At 38.1% G+C, this 25,868-nt stretch overlaps 1 protein-coding gene across 1 annotated transcript in view; it reads right to left on the reverse strand.

Moving 5' to 3' along the window:
• LOC121426614 (mucin-2-like) overlaps positions 1-25,868 on the reverse strand; it is a 64,482-nt gene that overhangs the window by 15,030 nt on the left and 23,584 nt on the right. The window contains exons 13-18 of the mRNA XM_041622971.1: positions 19,960-20,202; positions 17,873-18,016; positions 15,908-16,068; positions 14,384-14,540; positions 4,379-6,259; positions 2,283-2,551 (exon numbers count right to left, since the gene is read on the reverse strand). Of these exons, the coding sequence (XP_041478905.1) occupies positions 2,283-2,551; positions 4,379-6,259; positions 14,384-14,540; positions 15,908-16,068; positions 17,873-18,016; positions 19,960-20,202 (2,855 nt within the window). The remainder of the gene's footprint in view (positions 1-2,282; positions 2,552-4,378; positions 6,260-14,383; positions 14,541-15,907; positions 16,069-17,872; positions 18,017-19,959; positions 20,203-25,868) is intronic.

Consider the following 25,868-nt stretch of genomic DNA (forward strand, 5'->3'; position numbering starts at 1 on the left):
TGCGTTAGTCGGAAAGAGAAATAAGGTTCATTAATCCGAAAATTAAACAGTTATTTATTTCAGGGGACTCACATAAACAAGCGAAGCTTTCCAGTGAGTTCCCTTTTTCATTTGATTTGATAACTTATATGATATCAATTCTGCTCTTATACTGGTTTTTGTTAATAGGTTAATAGTAGTTTTCTCGTTGAATGCATTTATATTTTATTTGTTTGATTTTCAGAAGTCTGGGTTTTTTTAAGTTGTACTTATTGTAAACATGTTCAGTTAGGTCCTTGTACTTTTGCATCATGAACATTTATTTATGTTTAAACCGGATAAATATAATTAATGATGAAATACGTATCTGCAGGTCTAGCAATGAGAGAAAAATATGAACTAGCCTCATAAACCTATAATCATCCCTTTGAGAGAATTATGCGTACGTAAACTTCCCTATGGTAACGATAGATCATCTTCTTCCCACAGGGGTGGTGAAAGCGGGAGGGGGAGGACAGGGGGCACTTGCACCCCCACAAAAAAGAAATACTATTTTTCCAAAATGGGAAATTCCCATGTTATTTCCAAAACGAAGTGTGCCGTTTTTCGAAATGAAATATCCTTTTTAAAGTATAATGTTTAGATTAGAAAATCCCATATTTTGTTATTGTTATCATTTATTGTTTAATAACGTAGTCATCTTTTATGCTTATAAAAAAGGCCTACAACGTCGAGTTTTCAGGCTTTAATATTTGTAGCTCGCGCTTCGCACCTACGTTATTCAATGTATCCTATTCATGAGTCGCTAAATGCAGTCCTTAAAAGAAACCTAGGTCTCTTCCCTCTCAGATTAAAATGTTCCTTTTTTCTGGTCAGTATATTTCAGCTCGCACTTCGCGCTCGTGTTAATTCTTCAGTTAGATGCACATCTTTTTAATGATTGCAAAAAACTGCTCGGAACGTTTTTATTTTCATTTCTTATTGATATGTCCAAAAGTTTGAGCCTGCGATTCATGCTCACAACACGTCCCACGGATGCCCTTTTAACAGTAATTGACCAAAAAACGGGTTTGACAACATCAGCTCGTTGCAATCTCTCGCGAAAATTTTATTTTCTATCACAATCAGAAATCACTTCAAAAAGGCTTTGCTCTTCTTTACTCTTCTTCGCTCTACTGGCCTTCTTTTATTTGCCTCAACAACGATGTCCCCCCCCCTTCACCACGCTTACCCTTCGGGTTTTCCCGGCGCTTCGCCACCGATTATTTCAGTTTTCGGATTAACGAACCTTCGAAATAAAGAACCTCATTTTGTTTTTGGATTAACGAACCTTCGGAACAACGATCCTTATTTCGTTTTCGAATTATCGAACCTCTGGAATAAAGAACCTTATTTCGTTTTTGGACTAACGAGCCTTCGGATAACGCCACAGATGTTCGGATTAACGAACCCTTTTTCGTTTTCGGATTAACGAACATCGAGGTATATGCAATTGACGTGTTTCGGAATTACGAACCTTGGGAACAACCAATCCTCGGAATTACGAAGTTTCGTGACTTGCATCTTCGCAATAAGAGTACGTTTGCGCGTGGACTGTGGTCGTTAGCATTCACGTTGCCATGAATGAATCAGCACCCTCAAATTACCGGTACCTTTACATTGGCCCTAGGTCTCACAGGCCTAATTCATTCCCCATAGACTCATGTGTTAAATTGGCACTTTAAAAAATTCATAAAAAATAAGGATGAAATTCGGGGGTCGAATGTTTACTACCAGTGGATAGGATTTATATCTGGCAATCCATATCTGACCAGAAAAGGGTCCCTCGACCGGCTCATTTCAAAAATAAATTGGCGTGTTTGAAGACACCGTCGGGGGGGAGCAGATTCATCAACTCAAACAGCAAAATGGCCCTAATCCTTCCGCCAGTCAAAATATAGTCCAAAATTGGTGATATTTCTTCCCAATTAGAGAAAAGGAAGTTCAGTAATTACCAAAAGTAGAATCAGTGTTAGATGTACAATCATATGCATACACTTTGTCAATCAGCCATATCAAAATAAAAAAAATAGCAATGGGTTGGCTCGAATGAATATCTAGGGCCTACCACTAGTAATTAGGCCCGTGAGACCCCTAGGCTTAGATCTTTATCTAGATCCAATTCTTAAACATTTATCAAATTGCCATTAATGACAAGACAAAATGTTCGTTCTGCGCTCTCTGAACAGTGGGTCAAAAGAGCAATGCACGACTGCGTAGTAGTTACAAGGGGATAAAAAGGTAAGAATCTACTTGATACGTACGATCGTAGTGCCATTGTTATCCACTGCGCTACTCCATTTACCAGTCGTATCTTTACAGGTGATGGTATAGATAACATCTGCATCGACGACGTCGATGACTTGGATCTCAAGTTGATTGACTTTAGATGGAACGCTAAAAGTAATCAAACATTCCCTTGATGGAGCCACGACAGCATAGTTATCCCCAGGAGCAACGCAAGAGTCGGAATTATAAAGACCTTGAATGTCCGTCCCACATATCTCATCACCAGCCATCCTGCAGGGCCCAGCTAGGTAGATATAGAGCAGAAAATTGATTTTGCAATTGGCATTTACGTTTTCCCCATTATCATTGCAGTTTTAGTATAGTTGTTACAAATTTTTGTCTTTAATGGGAAAGTTTTCCCGAATGGCAGTGACATTTGCCTTCTTGTTCACCCTTTTACATGTATATTGCAGTGTTGTAGTCAAGGCATAAACCTCAAAGGCCAAGGTCAATGCTTTAATACCCAAAGGCCAAGGCTTCAATACCCAAGGCCGAGGCCAAGGCATGGAAACCCAAGACCAAGGCCAAGGCCTGAAAACCTCAAGGCCAAGGCCAAGGCATTTCAAACTTTCGATAGTATAATAAGTGAGAGAGAGCGAACTGAGCTAGCAAAAATTTTGACCTTTATACACGAAAAACAAAAATAATTTCATGGCTCGTAATCAGATCGTTTTTAGTATTTTGCTTTATGAATCCGTCAAACCAAATATTAACAAACTAGTTACTGTGACGTCATAAAATCGAAGCCAAATAATGGGCAGTGAATGTTGAGCGCTGTATGTACATTTTTTATACTCCACCCAAACCAGACTTAAGCCAAGCCTACGAGGCGTTTCATAAAAGTTGTCAGCACCAACTAAATTAAAACTGAACTAAAATAAATTATAAACTAAAAATTCCAGTGAAAACCTTGATTTTGATTGGCTGAGAAGCATTGACATCTAAATAATTCTATGGTGAATGTCGGGGAAAGACAACTTGTCAGTGCTGACAATTTTCATGAAACGGTCCCGAGGTAGAGGTCCGCCTGGGATCTAAGAAAAATACTTATTAGCAAATTAATTGAGTAGAAAAGATCGTTAAGCATGTCAAGTGTTGTATTTAAGCAAGAACCCAAGTACTTGTATATTACCCCACGAAATGTAAATTGTATGAATTGTTTCCATTAAATGACAAGTCCACCCCAACAAAAAGTTTATTTGAATAAAAAGAGAAAAATCCAACAATCATAACACTGAAAATTTCATCAAAATTGAATGTAAAATAAGAAAGTTATGACATTTTTAAGCTTCGCTTAATTTCACTGCACAAATATACCACTATGTATTGTGTTTGATTTGGTGTGAATAAAATGCTATGTTCCTAAACTTAATCCACTATAACAAATAACGATGTTTAAATAAAGTAATTTTTGTGAAAACAGTCATATGCACGTCATCATGAATATTCACTAGGTGGGCTGATGATGTCACATCCCCACTTTTTTATATTATTCCATGAAACCATAAATTGTTTCCTTTTTTCCAAACATGCGTAAATGATCCATCTCCATTATAATGAAATAAGTTGCAGCAGTAAATAGCTGTCAATCAATTTTTTTTAGCTCTTGGTAGATTTTTTTTAATAAACCTAATTTCATATAATAAAATACATAAGACCAAGTGGGAAAATAAGATCATCTGTTGATCATTCAATATTCATGAAGACCTATTTTTCAAATTCAATAACTTTATTATTTGTTACCCGATTTGGATAAAAAAAAATTTCAGCATTTTGCTCTGTGACTTTGACTTTATTTTAATGGAGATATGAATATGTTCATCTGGACATAGGCAGTTATTTCTGTATAACGATCCCCCATCAGCCAATGTTTAATATATGGGCGACCGTGTTTAAAAATCACTTTACAATAATATTTCATCAATGTTCTAAATATATAGTTGACAATATACAGTGAAGGAGCTTTTTGAAAAACTCGGGTCGACCTTACGTTTCCGTAAGCACCACCGTGAATGCAGAACTATAGTTGAGACCTCGACAACAACCATTCAGAAAAAGATGAAATACTTACCAGTAGTTGAAGGTGGGGTAGTAGCGGGTTGGGTTGTAGGTCGCAGATAGGGGGTCGTTGGAGGTTGCGTAGTAGGTGGCGGAGTAGTAGGTGGCAGAGAGGGGGTCGTTGGAGGTTGCGTAGTAGGTGGCAGAGAGGGGGTCGTTGGAGGTTGCGTAGTAGGTGGCAGAGAGGGAGTCGTTGGAGGTTGGGTAGTAGGTGGCGGAGTAGTAGGTGGCAGAGAGGGGGTCGTTGGAGGTTGGGTAGTTGGTGGCGGAGTAGTAGGTGGCAGAGAGGGGGTCGTTGGAGGTTGCGTAGTAGGCGGCAGAGTAGTAGGTGGCAGAGAGGGGGTCGTTGGAGGTGGCGTAGTAGGTGGCAGAGAGGGGGTCGTTGGAGGTTGCGTAGTAGGTGGCAGAGAGGGAGTCGTTGGAGGTTGGGTAGTAGGTGGCGGAGTAGTAGGTGGCAGAGAGGGGGTCGTTGGAGGTTGGGTAGTTGGTGGCGGAGTAGTAGGTGGCAGAGAGGGGGTCGTTGGAGGTTGCGTAGTAGGTGGCAGAGAGGGAGTCGTTGGAGGTTGCGTAGTAGGTGGCAGAGAGGGGGTCGTTGGAGGTTGGGTAGTTGGTGGCGGAGTAGTAGGTGGCAGAGAGGGGGTCGTTGGAGGTTGCGTAGTAGGTGGCAGAGTAGTAGGTGGCAGAGAGGGGGTCGTTGGAGGTTGCGTAGTAGGTGGCGGAGTAGTAGGTGGCAGAGAGGGGGTAGTTGGTGGCGGAGTAGTAGGTGGCAGAGAGGGGGTCGTTGGAGGTTGGGTAGTAGGTGGCGGAGTAGTAGGTGGCAGAGAGGGGGTCGTTGGAGGTTGCGTAGTAGGTGGCGGAGTAGTAGGTGGCAGAGAGGGGGTCGTTGGAGGTTGAGTAGTTGGTGGCGGAGTAGTAGGTGGCAGAGAGGGGGTCGTTGGAGGTTGAGTAGTTGGTGGCAGAGTAGTAGGTGGCAGAGAGGGGGTCGTTGGAGGTTGCGTAGTAGGTGGCGGAGTAGTAGGTGGCAGAGAGGGGGTCGTTGGAGGTTGGGTAGTTGGTGGCGGAGTAGTAGGTGGCAGAGAGGGGGTCGTTGGAGGTTGAGTAGTAGGTGGCAGAGAGGGGGTTGTTGGAGGTTGGGTAGTAGGTGGCAGAGAGGGAGTCGTTGGAGGTTGAGTAGTAGGTGGCAGAGAGGGGGTCGTTGGAGGTTGAGTAGTAGGTGGCGGAGTAGTAGGTGGCAGAGAGGGGGTCGTTGGAGGTTGGGTAGTAGGTGGCGGAGTAGTAGGTGGCAGAGAGGGGGTCGTTGGAGGTTGGGTAGTAGGTGGCAGAGAGGGGGTCGTTGGAGGTTGAGTAGTTGGTGGCAGAGTAGTAGGTGGCAGAGAGGGGGTCGTTGGAGGTTGCGTAGTAGGCGGCGGAGTAGTAGGTGGCAGAGAGGGGGTCGTTGGAGGTTGGGTAGTTGGTGGCAGAGTAGTAGGTGGCAGAGAGGGGGTCGTTGGAGGTTGAGTAGTTGGTGGCGGAGTAGTAGGTGGCAGAGAGGGGGTCGTTGGAGGTTGAGTAGTTGGTGGCGGAGAGGGAGTTGTTGGAGGTTGGGTAGTAGGTGGCAGAGAGGGGGTCGTTGGAGGTTGGGTTGTAGGGGGTCCAGTAGTAGGTGGCTGTGTTGTAGGGGGACGAGTAGTGGGCGGTTGAGTAGGTTGTGTTGGTGTTGTAATTCCTGGTTTTCCATAGCAGTGACCGGGTGGAACACATGTGCCATTTGAATCAACGAGGTTCCCTTCGCAGAAACACCCTTCTACTTTTGGCGTAATGCACTTGTCTTCATATGGACAGTATGTACACGTTGTAAGACAACTTGAATGACAGGCATAGTACTTTCTGTTATCTTCACATGGGCAAGGAACAGCTGTAAACGGTTAAAGGAAAGGTGAAATGTTATTTGATTGATTTTTATTTTTCATTTTCATCTTAATTCATTCATTTCTCATCGGGAAATTAAATACATTACAAGTGTATAGTTTATACTTAAATACATCTTAACAAAATTAATAAAAATACAATACTTTGCTATCTACTCAGGTATTTCAAAGAAGATAAAAGCAAATAATAGAAACGGCTGTCTGCTTTGCATGGTCTTTACTAATTAACTTTTCTTCATTGTTACATCTGACATTTTTAACCATGTTAATTTTGATTATTGGTAAAAGAATGAAATAAACCTTGATGCACAAATCTTCACAACTAATCGTGTTTTTTTAACCAGTCATTTGTGAAATACGGAGAAATTGAAATTGTTATAATCATGTGAAGGCCCGTCTCCCCCTTTTCATAAATGTTGAAGGAAAATTTGTCATCGTCCTAGATTTTAAGTAAAATATTCTGAAAGAAGGTCATGATTTCATAAAATAACCTAAAATAGTCGGGTCCATATTTGAGAAAAGAAGACCGTCTTCGACAAACAGTGTTAGTGCTGAATTAAGAAGTGTTTTAGTTTAAAAGTAATTTGAGGGCGCTGAATCCAAGTATGCTGTTTACCAACCTTGAATTTGATGTTAAAATCCTCAAAAAAAATTTTGGCAAAAACCAAAATGACCGCCATTCTACACATGTTTTTGGTTTGTTTTGACCCAAGAAATTGCAACACAAAAGGTTGTCAACTGTTTTGGGTACTATTTGATCACAGGAATACTAAAATTTTACCGAAATCTGGGAAAGTGGTTATTTTTAAGGTGGCGTCCAAGATGGCCAGCGTTCACTGAATATGAACATAACTGACTATTCATCCACCCTGGACATCCTTTTCGGTGCATATTCCATGGTCTCGGGGGTAAAGGGATTTGTTGATACAGGTTAGAGTGCATAGGTATAACCACTGCAGGGTAACTGGAAAAATACAAGATGGGGTCCAAAATCGCTGCTGTCGCTTAAAAATCCACAATTCATCTATTACTTACTTAAAGGCCTGGTCACACCGCCCGAGCGTTGTTGGAGCGGTCGTGGAGCGGAGGGGAAAGAGGGTCGCATTTCGCTCACAAAATTGGGGGAAAAATCGAAAAAAAAATCGAAATCTAAAATGGTGAACGGTAACGAGCGGTGATGATTTTTTTCTCTCCGCTCCACGACCGCTACAACGACGCTCGGGCGCACAGTGAGCCAGAATGAGTTGAAAGTGCGCCAAAATTATATTCCGTGTTAGATTTTTACTTTAACATGTTGATTATGGGTAATTTTGGGCATAGAATCGACTGAACATAATTTAAAGCCGATATGACGTCACCTTGATACCAAATTTTGATTGGCTACTTGAAATATATGTGAAAACACAAATTACATTGTGTGGTATGTAAACTTTGTGTTATGTGCTACTTTATCATTTTTATATATATATATATATATATATATACATGAATGGAGCATCTTAAGCTCTAAGAGCTTGAAAATGATGTTCCATTGAGAAAAAAAAGAATACAAAGATACATAATTATACATTGGCTAAAATAATATATTCAATGATGCGAACATCAACAAAGAGTAAAAAGAAGAGCAAGAGAGATAGAGTGAGGGGTGAAAAGAACAGAGTGGGAAAGAAAGAACTGAATAGAAAGAGAGAAATATGAGGAGAATTTTTAACAATATATAACAAGACATGTTTGATAACGAAGACTCGTTCGTGAGTTATTTTGTTTGTATAATAAATATAAACAATAGTAAATAAAATGAATTTCATATGTGTGGTGGTACATTATGTAACCATGCAGTGGTAATAAACATACATGACATTATTATCAACCTTGCGTTTCATATTTTGAAATAAGGAAATGTTTAACTTGCCTCTTGAAGGAATTTTTTGTTGGGCATGAACGAATATAAATAGAAAGGGAATTCCAAATGTCGGGGCCAGTATGTCGAATAGATCTATGGGCAAGAGCTGTTCTTGGGTTTTCTAAATGAATATTTGTGGAGGTTCGGGTTGGGTAATTATGAATAGATGTATTGAAACGGAACATTTTTAAAAGGTTGTCAGGAAGTTCGCGGATTTGGAATCTGTACATGAAAAGAGCAATTTGAAGGTAATGAATGTCATGTATGGTTAGGGTTCTAAGTTTGTGGAACAATGGGTTTGAATGAGCTCGATAGTCTGAGTTTGTACAAATACGAATAGCTTTTTTCTGAAGAAGAAATAAAGAGTTGATTTTTGTTTTTTGACAAGCCCATACAACATTACAATATGAAATATAAGGCAGTATGATAGAATTATATATAGTAAATAATGTTTGGCGAGGAATAAACCATCTGACCTTATATAATACACCGACTCCACGTGAAACCGAAGTAACAATATTAGCTATATGTGTATTCCAGTTTAATTTATCATCGACAGTTACACCTAGAAACTTTGTTGTTTCTTTCTGATCAATTTTCATATTATCAATAAAAATATCAAAGGACCGAATATTAATATTGGAGCGTTGATTTTTAAAGTATATATAATTTGTCTTTTTTACATTTAATGATAACTTGTTACTTTTGAACCACGTGGAGACTTTGGGTAGTTCTGTATTCATAGTTTCAATAAGATAAAGAAGGTCATGGTGAGAAAAAAATACATTCGTGTCATCTGCAAATAAAATGAATTGAAGTAATGAAGACGATTTACAAATATCATTTATATATATAAGAAACAACAAAGGACCAAGGATTGAACCTTGGGGAATTCCACATTTGATAGGTAATATATTTGAGTTGAAATTGTTATAAGATATGTATTGTTCTCGGTCTGAAAGATAATTAGAGAACCAAAAGAGGGGGGTTCCACGTATACCATAATATTTCAATTTTTCCAGTAATATAGAATTATTAAGTGTGTCAAAAGCTTTACTTATATCCATAAATACACCAATTACATGTTCTTTCCTAGAAAGAGAAGCCGATATTTTATCACAAAGTTCAATAAGTGCTATATCTGATGAATTGTTTTTTCTAAAACCATATTGAGAAGAGGCTAGTAAATTATTTGACATTAAAAAACTATACAATCTATTATAAACGACTCTTTCAATGATCTTGGAAAAACTTGTAAGAATAGATATGGGTCTGTAATTGCTCATTAAAGAAGGATCATCTTTTTTATATATAGGAATAACCTTTGCAAGTTTCATTTTGCTTGGAAAAACTCCTGTGCTTAATGACAAATTTACTACATGTGTAAGTGGTGAAGCGATATTCAAAATTATTTTCTTCAAAAGATTATTACTGACTTCATCATGACTTATCGAATCACTGGATTTAAAGGAATTGACTATCTGAATAATTTCAATGAATGTTGTAGGGGTGAAAAATAAGGAAGAATCACAAGGTGTTTTTAAGAATTGTTTAAAATCTACAGTAGTATTCTGTATTTTTGAAGCTTGCTCAGGCCCTATATTTACAAAAAATGAATTAAAAGCATTTGCAATATCGTTAGGTTGTTCATATACTTTATTTTCATGAGAAAACCTACTTGTAGGAATAGGGTCTTTTGATCTACAAAGAATATCATTAATCACTTTCCAGGTTGTCGATATATTACCATTATTATTTTCTATTTTTCTTCCGTAATATGTTTTTTTCGATAATCTAATAAGAGATGTTAATTTATTACGATAAGTTTTATATCTATTGATGTTGTTCATAGTAGGATATTTTATACTAGCCTTATAATATATATTTCTCTTTTTTATAGAATTCAACAATCCCATTGTTATCCAGGGTTTATTTGGACGATTTCGTCTGTAAAGTTTAGTTTTCGTTTTGGGAATATTTTTGTCAAAGTAGTAATTAAATCTTAACATAAAGGTATTAAACGCCTGTTCCGCACTTTGTTCTGATATTACATTCTGCCAAGTCTCTAAGCTAAGATCTGAATTAAGGTTGGAAATGTTATCAGGAGTATATTTACGTATTAATTTGGTGTCCTTTCTTTTGTAACGTGATCTATTACGTTGGCTGATTTCAGAAAAGATAGTAAAAACAGGTAAATGGTCAGAGATATCTGAGTATATAATGCCTGAAGAAATCAGATCACAATCAATATTCGTAAAAATGTTATCGATGAGGGTAGCTGTTTGTGTTGTTATTCTAGTTGCCTTATCTATGAGAGGTTCGAGTGAATTTGAATAAAGAGTAGTAACAAGTTGAAGAGGTATTCGCTCGTTTGACAATAAATCAATATTAAAGTCCCCTAATATATGAAGAGTTTTACCCTCTCTAGTGATGTATGAAAGTAATGATTCTAATTCTTCTAAAAATATATCATTATTCGTGTTGGGAGGTTTATATAATACTCCTAAAATATGATTTTTTCCATTTATATTTTCAACCTCTATAAAAAAAGATTCTGCACTTTCCTGTTGGAAGTAAATATCAGCTCTAGTCTTGAAAGACAAAGAATTATGTATATACATTGCGACACCACCTCCTTTCCCATGTGTTCTATTATTCGTAAGAAATTCGTAACCGTCAATATTGAATATCGAAGGGGAGAAATTATGAAGCCATGTTTCTGTAATCCCAATCACTGAGAAAGAATTATTAAGAGTAGATAGAAATGTATCAAATGATTCAAAGTTCTTAGTCAGACTACGGATGTTCAAGTTTAAAATACTAAAATTGTTACAGCTTCGGAATTTGTTTGAAAATTCATCAGGTAAGTAGTAATCACATGTATTTGCATGGTTTATACCTTTATCAACATTGTCATCCAAGTTCATAGGAAGATATACACAATATAATCATATATACATAAGCAACGAGTCTGCACGATTCAAATCGAACAAAGTAAGCATTAAACATTTTGTCTTGAGTGAAATATATAGTAGAATATTAAACAGAAAATATAATACAAATAAGGTAAGGCTGGCCAGATGCCGGAGGTGGGGACTAATATTTGTCTTATAAAAGACTGGGTATAAGACAAATCTAATAAGATACAATAGACGTCGATCATCGACTCTCCATATGTCACATCAAATATAAACAAAATAATTGACCCCTGGTCATAAATATATATACATATATACACATACATATATACACACATATACATATATATATACATATGCATACACATACATACATACATACATGTACATACACAAACATACATGCATATACACACATGTACTACACAGTATGGAATCATTTATTCAATTCTCTTCCATAACATTGAAAGTTGGCCAGAGTGAATGTTAGTTTATGCCTAAAAAGTGTTTTAAGAGATGCCGAAAATAATTTTTACTGCATCAAAATTATTATTAATTACATTTATAAACAAAAAAAAATAAAATCTGAAAAATATTAACCGTGCTTTATCAAGCTGTGTTGACTTGTGTAAAACGCAGAGTATATAACACCACGAATGTATCACTATGACGAGGGTTTTGGGATGAAATTATTCTACAAGTAATTTTTTCCCTGGAAGAGTTGTGGGTATAGCCCTTATTTGCTTTAGCAACATTTATTTTGTTTAAATTAAGCCCGGAATTCATGTCATTTTCATGGAATGGAAGGGGAATCGTCCTCGCCGTGCAAAAGCGAACGGCAATGTACCCCCATGCGGTGCGCTAAAGATGACTGCGTGGTATAAAAATGAACGTTTTTAACAGATTTTTGGGGTGTTGTGTCAAGTTAAATCGGCTCTGACATAAAAATGGGCAAATACGGGCAGCTAAATTTGGTATCGACTTAAAGCTTAGACATCGGGAAAAATGATGTTTATAGAATTTAGACGGAAATCCACGGAAATCTAAACTATTCTATTGTAAATGCAAAAAACATGGATTTTTCAGCCTATTTCGAGGAAAAATCATCCTATAAACCTCTTAAAATGTGTCTTTTATCTACTTTGAACCCTTTCACACGAAAAAAGAATATATTAGGATTATGTGGGAGCCATTTCAGATTCCTGCATGAAAAACCTCCTGTGAAATGGCCTGTTTTTCAACAAGGATGTCATATACGCGATATTTCGCAAAATGTCACATTTTACGATTTGAGGTAGGAAATTAATAACCTTTATGCAAATTCCGGAATGAAATATTTTGCTGAAATATTCTTCAAAGTATTGTCTTTCAGCTGGGCATGACAAAAATTCAAAATCTGAAATTGCCCAAAATGACTTTTGGCGTACTTTTGTTTCGCCCCGGCCCACTAAAGGCACTAAAGCCACTAAAGCCACTAAAGGCATGGTCACACCGCCCGGGCGGTGTGACCATGCCTTTAGTGGCTTTAATTTTGACAACTGCGTATCATTGCAACCAGTCCCATTGAACCTTGAAACCTTAGTTTATACACCAAAATCATATCCCCAGTGAAGTAAATCCACTTTTAACTAACAGCACTCAATTTAAATCCCATTTTTCGAAGCCATGTTGGATTTTTGACATACCAAATCAATGACTGTCCTTGTTACTTGTCCAAATGTACTACTTGAACCTTAGAAACCAAAATAAAGCCACTTAACCAAGTAATAGATGAATTTGGGATTTTTAGCACACGGTGGCCAATTTTGGCACCATCTTGGATTTTCTACGCACCCTGGAGTGGATATTGATATATTCATATTCCACAATCATCAAAGTACATTTCGTAATCATGTTTACAATGAAAAAAAAAATGCATAACATATGCAGGATTGAAATGTAGCAATGAAATGAAAAAAGTGGAGGGGCCTACTAAAAAGCAGAGCTTGTAAAATGTAGACCCCCATCAAAACTTTATACAAGGGTAATATGATACAAATAGAGTAAAATAATCAGCAAAATTCTATAAAATTATATAGATATAAACACTGTAACACAAATGTATTTACACTATATACAAAATTAAATATGACTTAAATATATATTCACTATAACTTGTACCCACAAATTCTTTTACCCCCTCGACAATCAAATAGACACACAAAAAAAGATGTCGTAATGAGTGAATTTTGTCCATTTACAGTAACTTGCGGTCAACTTGGACGCCATCTTGAAAATAACCACTTTCCCCGAATGTGGATTTTGGTAGATTTTTAGTGTTATTCTGGAGGTCAAATAGTACAAGAAACAGTTGAAAAAAAACATTTGTTTGGGATCGATGTGTTACGCTATACTCTAGTCCATGAATATTCATGAGGCGTAGTCTGACTAAACAAACCCTATTGGGTACCATTTATATTAGGTTATGTTATTTTGAAAAACCATCCGGCAGATGGTTGTGTCAGTATTAAAAATAGTAACAGATTTGGTCGGTCTGGGACTCGTTGTAGTAACCGTTGCGTTCAATAACTTCCGATCGCGACCAATCGCAACTTGTAGCAAGAAATCTTGTGCGAGAGCAGAAAAAATCAAGATGAACGAATAAAAAAATTCTTATTGGACAGGCAATAAGAAAGTTATGGGCATTTGAATGTAGAGAGCAATAATGCTATGGAGAACTTCACATTAGCAATGCGACCAAGACCTGCGATATCACAGATGTATCACTATCTCAATTGGACACTGAAATTATATGCAAAAAAGCTATCTTTGATTATTCCATTATGACTAACGATTCTTCCAATGTCTATTACATGTCCCCCTTTGATAAAGAACATCTGATCTTGTGATAGACTCTATAAAAGAAGTAATTTAAGTGAAATAGTAAAGCAGTTGGGGAGTTATACTGTGTGTGGTATCAATGATCGCATTACAAATAAGAGTTGAACTGGTGGTTAGACAAGGGCGAACGGATTCAAAAATACAGTAGATGTATTGGAAATGCCTGTCAACTTACAAGGAACAGCTTGGAGGACTTAGTCCAAACTTGGTGAACCAAAACAGCAGTTTCGTTCTAAGTTTCAGAGCTGACGAAAAATTGCAAATATGTCGTTCGTCCAGAGTCCAAGACGAAACTACTGTTTGATTCACCAATTTTCGACAAAAAGTGCTTGGTTGGGCTTGGCCTTGAAGGGAATTTTTCCAATTATTTTCAGAGCGGTGTAAAATCTCCCTACTGTAAAATTACTCACGGCATAGGTGGTCCTCTCGCCAATCTACACATATTCCTTTCTCAATACACTTTTGAGCGTAGGCTGCCACCGCGTCGCACATGCAGTCTTGACCGTTGCCGCGGTAACACTTAATGGCGTCATGGACACAGTGGTCAAAGTACAACGTCGAGCTTACCTAAAAAGAAATCAGTTAACAAAAGTGACTGATCATCCCGAATGTGATGTATCGAGATCGCAACTGAGCATGTTTAGTACAAGAAAAAATGGTAATTTTGCCTGAGGGGAATCTTTGGCCCGCAAACATGTTTGTCTTATATGTATGAGAAAGTCTACTTACATGACGTAGAAGCGGTATATAAAATGGGATCAGGACAACTACCCCCCAGACAATTACCCCCCTGAGGACAATTACCCCCCCCCCCGGAAAATTACCCCGGACAACTTCCCCCCCCCACCCGGTCAACTACCCCCCTTAAAATCACACCCGGACAATAACCCCCCCCCGGACAATTACCCATCCTGGCAACTGCCTCGGACAATTACCGCCCCCCGACAATTATCCCACGGACAAATACACCCCGGGCAACTTCCCTCCAGACAACTACCCCCGGACAATTACCCCCATAATCTCATTCGCAGACGGGATTCGACTCAGGCGAATATTCGATGTATGGAATTTCTACTGTTTCAGTGAAATTGTTCTGTTTTCTCATAAAAGAATTATGGTAAATTGTATTATCATTCAAATGGGCCTATATTAAAAGACTTCACTACTCAGAATTTTGCATTGTGGGTAATGAATCTGGTCGGATAAGGAGTTGAGGACTTGAGGTAAGGCTATTAAGGCTGTTGCATGTTGGTTCATATGGCGTTTAAAGGACAAGTCCATCCCAACAAAAAAAGTATTGGAATTAAACAATTAAATCCATCAAGCATAAAATTGAAAAAAAATCAGAGTAAGATGTCCGTAAGATAAGAAAATTATGACCTTTTGAATGATTCGTTTAATTTAAAAAAACAGTTATAAATTACACACATCCTTGTTAGTATGAAAATGAGGGAACTGATTAAATCCTCTATTCACAATTTCTCCTGTGTTTTATTATGTGAAATATTTCAATTTTCTCTCCCAATGTCATGTGAAACATTTTCTTCTTCCATGCACATGTGGAATTACCATTTGTTAAAAAAATGAAACATTAAAAACATATTGAGTGACAACATTGACTAACTCATTCCTCTAAATGCATTAATATGGAATGCACGGACATGGTTGTTTTAAACAAGTATTTGAATACAAGATTTCAGTGGTCACTCAAGACGGGGTGAGAATTTGAAAAAAGTTTTCTCGCGTTATGTAAAAAGGGGGAATTTTATTAGGCCAGTTTCATCTACAACTCAAGCAACTGTTCACCTGTCGTATGTATAACATAACGCAAATTAGGAATAACTTCATGAAACTACCTCCAAGAAGCCTGGAGGTTGGCAAAAAAAGAGAGAACCATCACCCGTTTATGGTAGAAATAAACATCACATACGTACATATGGATGGCATTCAGAGAAGACGTCCGAAGTGATTATATCGCACTGGCTCTCGGCCCAAGGTCTTCTGGCCTCCTCCACTTCGTTCAAACATTCAGGGCTCAGTGTCCTGGCGGGAAGACAATCCCGTGTGGCCCAGCTGTCCACAAATTCGTTCACATCTGAGGAGTCGAGTCAAAGAACAAGTATCAGAAAAAACATATATATATTTAAATGGCTGTTTATTATGACCCGTATTAAATGAGTAAGAAAACAATACAAATGCATCACGAATCCCAGTACACAAAATGTGGCCTTCATAGAGAGGTGGCTGCTATAGGCAGGTTCTCGTGCACACAATCTACCTTCACGGAAATCAGTTTTACTGGTCAAAATTGATAGGTGATTGCAAGAGAGTGGTGGCTGCTAACACAGTAGTTCTGATTTGATTTATAGAGTGCCACAAGTTTATTCGCATACATTCGTAATTCCGAAGCTTCGTTATTCCGAAGGTTTTCGGATTAACGAACCTTCGGAACATTGGACCTTATTTCGTTTTCGGATTATTGAGCCTTCAGAATAACGCCACAAATGTCCGGATTAACGAACTCTTTTACGTTTTCGAATTAACGAACATCGAGGTATAGGCACTTTACACGTTTCGGAATTACGAACCTTCGGAAAAACGAAGTGTAACCAAGTTTTTTGGGAGTATATGTGTGTTCATGTACTCCCATTACATTTCAGGTCTGTTCTGAAATAATACGTTGTCATAGAACTACGCATAAGTTTCCCTAAAGGATCTTGATGCACCAACTGCAAACATAAGAATATTTTTTTTTAGATATAATTGATGAATAGATCAATAAGAAATATCAGTATATAAACGTAATAAACGGGTGCATCATGACAACAGAAATAATTGCAATATTTGCGTTTAAAAATTTGTAGAAGATAGAAGGCACCCGGATCTTAGAAAGGATAAATTGACAAAAAATATGTAATTACCCCCCCCCCCCCCTTCTAACTTTCATGTGGAATATGCTTAGGATCTATAATTCCCCAAGATAAATTTTTGTTTGTTATATAATAGTTGCACATTGACCAAATGTTGCAGCTTCAATTTGCAGGCCTATTCCTACTACACCCCATTTCATGAAACTTACTTCGTTTAGTAAATGGTTACTGACCTAGCACCTAGATATTCCTTGCACCCGTTATTGAAGAATAAGGTAATTTGGGGATTCCAGTTTGCGTACTTATTGCTTATTTCCGGCAAGGATATGGCAAGATGTTAGATTTCAAGATGTTATGAATCTGCATGATTACAATAAGGCAGACGATCTTTTTAGTAACTTATTTTATGCAAAAACATCAATCATGTCAATCAACATGTATGTGCTGGGGAGGGGCATAGGGTTGGATTTAGGATTTCAAGAGAGTTTTTATTTCATAGAATATTGTAAATATAAGGATTAGGGCTAATTTAGCTTTTGGGTTGGGTTTTATGTTTGACTAACTTGCAGATTTTCCAACGGATGAATTGTCGTCGGAGCAAATGGCATGGATGGTCAGCAAGTGCCATTTATCATATCAGTGTTATTTTTTACTCCAAACGAACGTTTTCTGTGTCCCTTTCAATGAGGACCTGTTTTAGGTGTTACCAAGTGCCATTTCAGCCTATAAGTGCCAATTTTTACCCAAAAAAAATGCCCCCTCCAACGTGTTCTGTGCCCCTTTCACCTGTGCAGGTGAACAAGTGTTCCCTTTACTTGTATGTGCCCTTTCTCGAACGTGTTTTGTCCCCTTTTATACCTGAGAATAATCCTACGTGCAGTATGTTTTATAAGTCATGTGAGTGGGATAGAAAAGTTACCCCCTTGTGCATTTTTCGTAAGAAAATGTGTCTTTTTTCCCCCGTGCCCCCTTTCAACTTCGCTCCGCTGCCCCTGTCCGGGGGCTTTTCTTTTTACTTGCATCCCTCACCTCTTGTAGTATCTCCTTGTTGTTTTAGGAAGTCGTCGTCGGACCGGCCATCGAAGTTGCCACACAAGCCGCAGACCTTCTCTGCAAAACGTTCCTCAATCGTAATAGTAACCATATTTGCCCCGTCCCACGTAATTGCTAGACCTAAAATGGGAATTATACGACATCATTATGGTAGGAGCAACATCATTGGGAATAACACTATATACAAAAATAAATTCTCATCCATATTACTGCTACTTATAAAACTACAAACATGACTACTTATAACTCTACTACTACCACTATACTGCCACTACTACTATGACGAAGACGACTACTACTACTACTAACACTACTACTGCGCTGCTGCTGCTATTACTACTACCTCCTCTTCTCCTACTAGTGATTTTGCTACTACTACTACTACTAGACTAGTAACAATAAGGTTATGGATGATGATCATATCATAATCATAATAATATTAATGATAATTATATTAATATAATGATAATTATTATTATTATTATATATTACAATAATAATACTAGAAATAGGATCATTATTCTACGTCATTATCGAAGAAAATGGCGAATCTGGGGAAAGAAAATATCTTCAAAGAAGAGATAGAAAGAAAAGAAGACACAGAAGAAGAGGGTGGGGGAAAAGAAGTAGATGGTGGTAATGAAGAAGAAGAAGAAAAGGAAGAAAAGACAACAAAGGCACCAATAAATCGGATAGGTAACATATAAATAAAAAAGACGATAAGCGAAAGAAAAATCTCTAGGAAATTTAATTCCACGAGATTGAATATTCATTTCAATAAATTAATCGTTTGTACAGCTATTGATAAAATTATCTAAATACATTACATTATAAACGACGAAGAGAGAGAGGGGGGGGGGGTTATAAAGAAAGGGTATACTTATTAGATAAAAGGGACACTAAGCTGTATAGCCAACGAAAACAATTCATTATGACAAAATTTTACTAGGTTTGAACTACTTTTGCAGCTGGTGGTATAAATGAGTTGATTCACTTCGAATGAGCTAGGTCTCTTGATAGCATATTTCTTGAGTAGTTTCCTTTCCTTTTCGAAAAGGGGACATTGAAATAAAATAATGGTATTCATCTCCCATAACTTCAATATTCCAAGAGTACACACTCTCAGGTTCCGTGGAATATTCGACTACCTCCCGGAGACTGGGAGCGTTGTGGCCCAGTAAATAAGTCTTCTGACTTTCAAACAGAGGGTCGTGGGTTCGAATCCCAGCCATGGCGTAATTTCCTTCAGCAAGAAATTTATCCGCGTTGTGCTGCTTTCGACCCAGGTGAGGTGAATGGGTACCCGGCAGGATTAATTCCTTGAAAGGCAGCTCGAGCTAAAGCCGGGGTAATAATAATAACAACGCGCCTCGGAATAGAATATTTCTAGATAGATGGCGCTATCTAAATGCATAGTATTATTATTATTATTACTGATAGTCTACGGTTACATCTGAATCTACTAAGAATAATTCGTTCACGTTTAGGAAGTTCAATATTTCCCAAAGTGGAGATTTTGTTTGAATATTCGTTAAGTTGTGGAGTGTGAGTTTTCAAATATCTCAGACAATAAATTCTGTGGATAAATATCATTCAGACGTCGGTCTACCGCATCTTTAGGCAAAAGTGCGCATCAGCATTGGGCATTTTTTATACACGCGCGCGATACGCGCTAAATTAAGCGTAATTTATACAGGAAATCTGCATAAACCATGGATGCAACCGTTGATTTTCAAAAGCACCTTTGCAAATTCCAGCCAATTGGTCAAATCTTCAAACAGTGGACTCATGAATAATTAGCGTTCTGAAAAATAGCAAGAGGCGCCGATTTGGCGCACTGTGACAAAAGCGCGCATCAGCATTGGACATTTTTCAACATACGCGGGAAATAAGCGTGATTTATACAGGTAGTCTGCACAAACCATGGGTTCACCCGATGGTTTTAAAAACCACCTTTGGGCCAATGGGTTTAGCCCTTGTGGTTTTAGACCAAGTGGACCAACTGCTTGGAGATCAAGTGGTTACCACCTGACTCGCCGCTAACTAAAAAGCGTTTATCTTACCTTCGTATCGGACCATGGTGTAAGTGCCACCTACATCTCGAATGCAAACTTTCGAGGTGTTTGGCGTTATGATAGGTTCTGCTCCACGAACAAGGTCCACGGTGACGTCCGGGAAGGAAATGTGCACGGCTTTGGTGCAGGCCCAAGGATCTTCCCCACAGTCCAGACTTTCTACCTCGACGCGGAATGTTTCGGTAGAATTCTCATTGCAACCATCGGTTGACATTACGTACGAACACTTTCCTGTTGAGAACGAAAAAAGGGGAAGGAATATTCATTACGCCTATTTATTATATATGTGTAATCTGTTAATGTTCAGCTTGATTGTAAAGGGTTGTGGCCCAGTGGATTAGTGTTCGGACTTTGAATGAGAGGGTCGTTGGTTCGAATCCTAGCCATGGCGTAATTTCCTTCAGCAAGAAACTAATCCACAATGTGCTGCACTCAACCCAGGTGAGGTAAATGGGTACCGGTAGGAAATAATTCCTTAAAAAGCTGTGTGCGCTATGAACGCCTAGCTTAGCCGGGTAATATAGGAGCGCATTGAGCACCTAACAAGGTGGATATGTGCGCAATATAAATACCCTATACCCTATATTGATTGTTTAATATAAAATTAAAACGATAATGAATCCTGGGCCCCGTCTTCAAAGGAATCGTGATTGATCCAATCAACCTCAACTGTATGGAAATCTATCAATGTCATAATTTTCCTCATTTGTAAACAAAGAGGAAGCACACTGAATACAACGTATCTCCAAAACATTTTGAACAAATATGCCTTTTAGATATTGGCGCTGTTGTCTGTCCATACTTGCGGTTGATCGGATCAATCCTAATTTTCTATAAGACGGGGCCTTGAATTAATGTTTTATCACAATTTGATTGGCACGTTTACAAATTCCTTCAGTTCTTAGGTGCTTTTCACTGAAGAAACATTTTGTTTTTATTTTATTGTGTGTGGACTTCATCAACCATTTTGGCCAGTACAACTCCCGAGGACCTGTATTTGGGACATTACACAACATTTTTTTTAATGAATGAAAAATATGTTCGTTTCACATGTTATTTTCCCAGTGAATGAATGTTGTCACTAGCACTGGCGACTGCTGAGTTACAAATGTTTTGTAAACACCTACAACTGTATGCGTCACCGGCGTAAATGCTTGCGTCACACCTATAATTGTTCGGGGGGGTATCTATCACTCCACTTCCACCCACCCCCCCCCCCCGAACAATAGCTGTGACGTAAGGATTTACGGCAGTGGTTTACGCAAAAATATAAATCTGATAACTACAAGAAAAACTGTTCGCGACGGCAAAAAAAATAATTAATTTTCTAGCAAGTATAAGTTGCGAACAAATTTAGAGATAATCTATAAAGAATACATTGATTAAAAAATAAACATTAGTCATTAATGATTGAGAGAACCTGAAATAAATTCACGCAGTACTCCACGTCTTCATTTTGCTTTACTTCCATTACAAATTCCTTGAATTCTTTACCTCGGCAAGCATCTTCGGTTGTTGAATACGCGCAATTTTTCACATTCTGTTCATTGTATCACACTTCCACGCGTCGACGGTAACGAATTCAGCTTAGTCGTATAATGACACATTGTTGAAGATTATTGAACCACTCATAGTCCTTGTTTCGGGTCAGTAATGTATTCAGGCGACCAATTTTCTTCATTTTAACACGTGTTATGCACAATGAAGGATTGCAGTTTCTTTCTCTCACTCTTGAAATCGGCAACGTAGTTTAGTAGTATTTTGTTAATCTCTTGTGGAATCTTTATTTACAGGTCTTTGGATGATTATTACATGTTGGATTTGACAGTTTTCGTATAATATGTCATTCGTATACATTGGATCTTACTTTGAAGTGGATTGCGAATCACAAAGGAAGTTATCTTGAAACACCTTATTTCAAATGCGTGCACAATCCTGCCGTTTGTTTTCTTCAGAGAGCCACTCACACCAGTGCGAGGTTAGTATCGGTGTTATAACCTCGCACAAAGGACCGCGTTTGGCCGTGAATTTCAATCTAGTGGGTCGCGCGCGTTGCGACGCCACTTCTGACGTCCACAACACACGACTACTATGGCTTGATTTTTCTGTGCGCGGCGGCGTGTAATGAACCTTCGAGTGGCAGGGAGCAGACACGGCACCCAAAAGATCTATCAGGTAAGCTGGAATTAGAATACTGCAACTTTTTTCTTTAAAACAAATTACACGACAAAATAGGAATGTGTATGTTTGTTGATTGGTGTCACTCATTGAATGAGTGGTGTCACTTATCTATTAGTTACCCAATGCATTACTGAAAATTTTCAACCTTCTCAGACGGCCCTTCAACCCACTCATTCAGTGAAGTTACATCTCCATGTGTGGCAAAATAAGGGTGGCAATGTTTTGATTATTTTCTCTTTTTCTATGGAACAAATGCTTGACTTTCTTACATTGTCAGTTTTCATTACAGCTATTCATCATATAACTTGGCTCTTATGTTAATTTAATTCTTTAAATTATTTTTTCTTAATTAAAAATAGAGATTGAAAAATAAAAAAATTCTTGCCATATTACTTTCCACCAATAGTCGGCGTACACAAAAATTCAAGTTTTTGAGCGCTCTGGTGAATGCAAAAATTATTCCAACGTTACTAATGAAAAATAAATTGCATCTTTATGGAAATTAGTAATTTTGGTCACAAAAGTTATATTTTGATAATTTGTAAAAGTGAGTGCTCTGTACAGCATTGGCATACCATAGTCCTACCTGTAGATTCCCCACAGGCAGGATGGTTGCAGTGAACAAGTGCTTCAACCCTTTAGTAAAATACATCGTCTCATAGCTTTTCAAATATTATTTCATATTGCAAAAAATAGCAAGAATTGTTCAGATTATGGTAAAAGCATGAAATTTGGCTGACAGGTAGAGTACATTGCTGAACCCTGCTGAACATTGTTATATAGTATAGCAACAGTTGCTAGGTAACATATTGACCTTGGTAACCACCATTTTTGGCGTGTAATCTACATTTCAAAAACTATATTTTGACTTCTAAGCTCCCATTTTACAATCACATATCAAGAAACATTCCCACATTGTACAGCAACAGTTGCTAATCAACATATTTTCCATAGCAACTATAGATAATATTACTAAATACAACATCTGGACATAATGTTTGAAAGAATCTGGTTAGAAATTTGGTCAGAGTATGACTCTAGATTAAAAAAAATATATCACATCCATAAAAGGTTCAGAGGCAGTCAAAATAATGATAATAATGCCTGCATAGTAGGCCTACTCGTATCTAGGTAACAAACCTAATTACGATATACGTCATTTTATAATTTTTTAAATACTTTTTACTCACACATGACAAAGCTAACACACAGACAAAAATCATCACTGGGTCATTGAATGTACATATAGGATCTTTCTTGTTATGAAACTGGGACAGGGTATCGTAGTGGATGTAGCACAGGAACACTCGGAAAGACACCAAACTTTAAGGGAAAACAGAAGCTGAAATTTTATTGATATTAACTAATCGCTCCCAATTAAATGACAAACTTTCTTGGGAAGTAATGTCGAGTAATGCACACGCACTTGCGATTAAAAATTTGATATTGACTGTCCTGAATGTATATGTGCAGTAGACATGAAACAATCTCAAGCATCATTGTCTGTATGTTCACTGTATAGCAAGGACAGTACACCTGAAACAGCCTCAAGCATCACTGACTGTACGTGCACTACTTTTGAATAAATTATGTAACGAAGCATGTAGTGGTGTAGTGGTTCTGACTCTCGCCTTGTAAACAGAGGGTCGTGTGTTCGAATCCCACCGCGGTCTAGCGTCCTTTGGCAAGGCGTTAATCCACACTTTGCCACTCCCGACCCAGGTGCTAAATGGGTACCCGGTAGGATGCGAAAGATATTGTATGTTTGATTTTGCCAGCGCCATAATGAGGCTGCGATGAATGCAAGGAATGCTCCCCAGGGAGTGGAAATTGTGCACTTTTCGTGCGGGATTGAAATGAATCCAATGACCGGGGTAGTAATATGCTGTAACGCGCTTTGAGCCATTCTGGGAAAAGCGCTTTATAAAAATTGGCTATTATTATTATTATTATTATGTACATTTGGTGATTATACAACAAAATCTCTTGAGAGAAATCGTTATCCCTGTAGTTGATACTAATAACTAACGCTCCATCCTACAAATAAAAGAAGATGAGGCGATAGAATGCAAGATATTGTATGTTGTACCAGGTCATCAAAAAGTATGGTTGGAAAATAGAAAGCAATGTAAAAGGTATAGTATAGCTTCAAACCGGCTTAAGATTACATTTTTCATCATTCTTGCCCATTATATTTACGTATCTTTTTTCTAAAACAAATGATTCCAATCCCAAGTTTATATAGCTCCTTTTTTATATGATTATAATGCTTGACAGTTGAGTCATTTATTTCGCAATAGTTTCTATCTAGATAATGAAGACAACAAAAATATTTACATAATGTACAATCGTGCAGTTTCCAGTAGTTTGGGACTTTGGGTACAATTCTAGCGAATTAATAGAACGTACATGTCGCACATGCCTTCTCAGAGTTGGGCATATATTTAGTCCAAAATTTAGCTTAAGACTGTCTGGATTAATTATAAGAACTTAATAGGGAAAACAAAACCACTGTGAAGCATGCACTATGCTCGACAAAGAATATTAGATGCAGCAGAGGAATTTTTCAAGAAAGTTACAGCCATCATCTTCTTCGGTGTAACAATGAATTGTCCATCAATCAGAGTGTAAGAGACATTTCTCCTCATAACGGCATTATATAAGGTGATAGTGCAATCAGCAAATTCATTTCCATCTGAGTTCTGAGTTGAACATGCAAAGATGTATTGGAGGTATATGGAAAGAAAAAGCATATCTCCTGTTCTGTGCCGGGGTTCTGTGGCCGATTATGGATCACGTCCAGCCAACCTGGTGCGTGTTTCATAAAGCTGTTCTTAAGTTAACAGCGACTTTAAGAACGACTGGTGATCCTTTCGTGTGGTAAATGGTGTGCACCAAAATGTTCACTGGCGATTGTTTAGCGCGTAAGAAATGTTCACCAGTCGTTCTTAAAGTCGCTCTCAACTTACGAACAGCTTTATGAAACGGCTCCCTGATATCACAAGTGCGTCACATACGTAGGTGACAAAGTCAGCTGCGCATTTAGTACATCCAGCAAGATCTTTCAGGTAATGATCGATGAAGCTGCAGGATCCCAGCCAAAACACCTGCAATCGGAACTGGAAGGTCAAAATCAACTTCTGAGAGAGCTTTCAAGTCATGATAGATCCCAGAGCTGCAGGATTCAGGCCAACAGGCCAGGAAACAGAAATAATGGTCGGTTCTAATCAACTCTACGGAGATCTTTCACGTGATGATAAATCCTGGAGCTGCAGGATTGATCCAGGTCAAAACACCTGAAACAGAACGGACAGGTCCAACTCAACTTCTGTAGGATCGAATCATGATAGATCAATCATATAGCTGCAGGTTCCGGCCAACATGCATATAAACGGAACTGACCGGTCAAAATCAACGTCATGATAGATCACAGAGCTGCAGGATTGGTCCAAGTCAAAAACCTGGAGTCTCCTGCACACGGCATTGGGTCCGGAAATGTCCGCAGCTAATGATCTTCATTGTAATCTACGAAAGGGAGGGGATAAACCAACGCAGAGTGTGTTCCCGATGTGTTGGCTTTCAAGAGAACGACTACTGTTAGCTAGAGATAAAGTGGTATCCAAGCACTCATTTGAAAATTACTTTCTGGTGAGATTTCGGTGTTTGAAATAATTTCAAACTTAGTTGACTCAATCAATTCTTGGCGGTTATTGTTT

Source organism: Lytechinus variegatus, chromosome 13, assembly GCF_018143015.1.
Source record: "Lytechinus variegatus isolate NC3 chromosome 13, Lvar_3.0, whole genome shotgun sequence".
NCBI classification, from domain to species: domain Eukaryota; kingdom Metazoa; phylum Echinodermata; class Echinoidea; order Temnopleuroida; family Toxopneustidae; genus Lytechinus; species Lytechinus variegatus.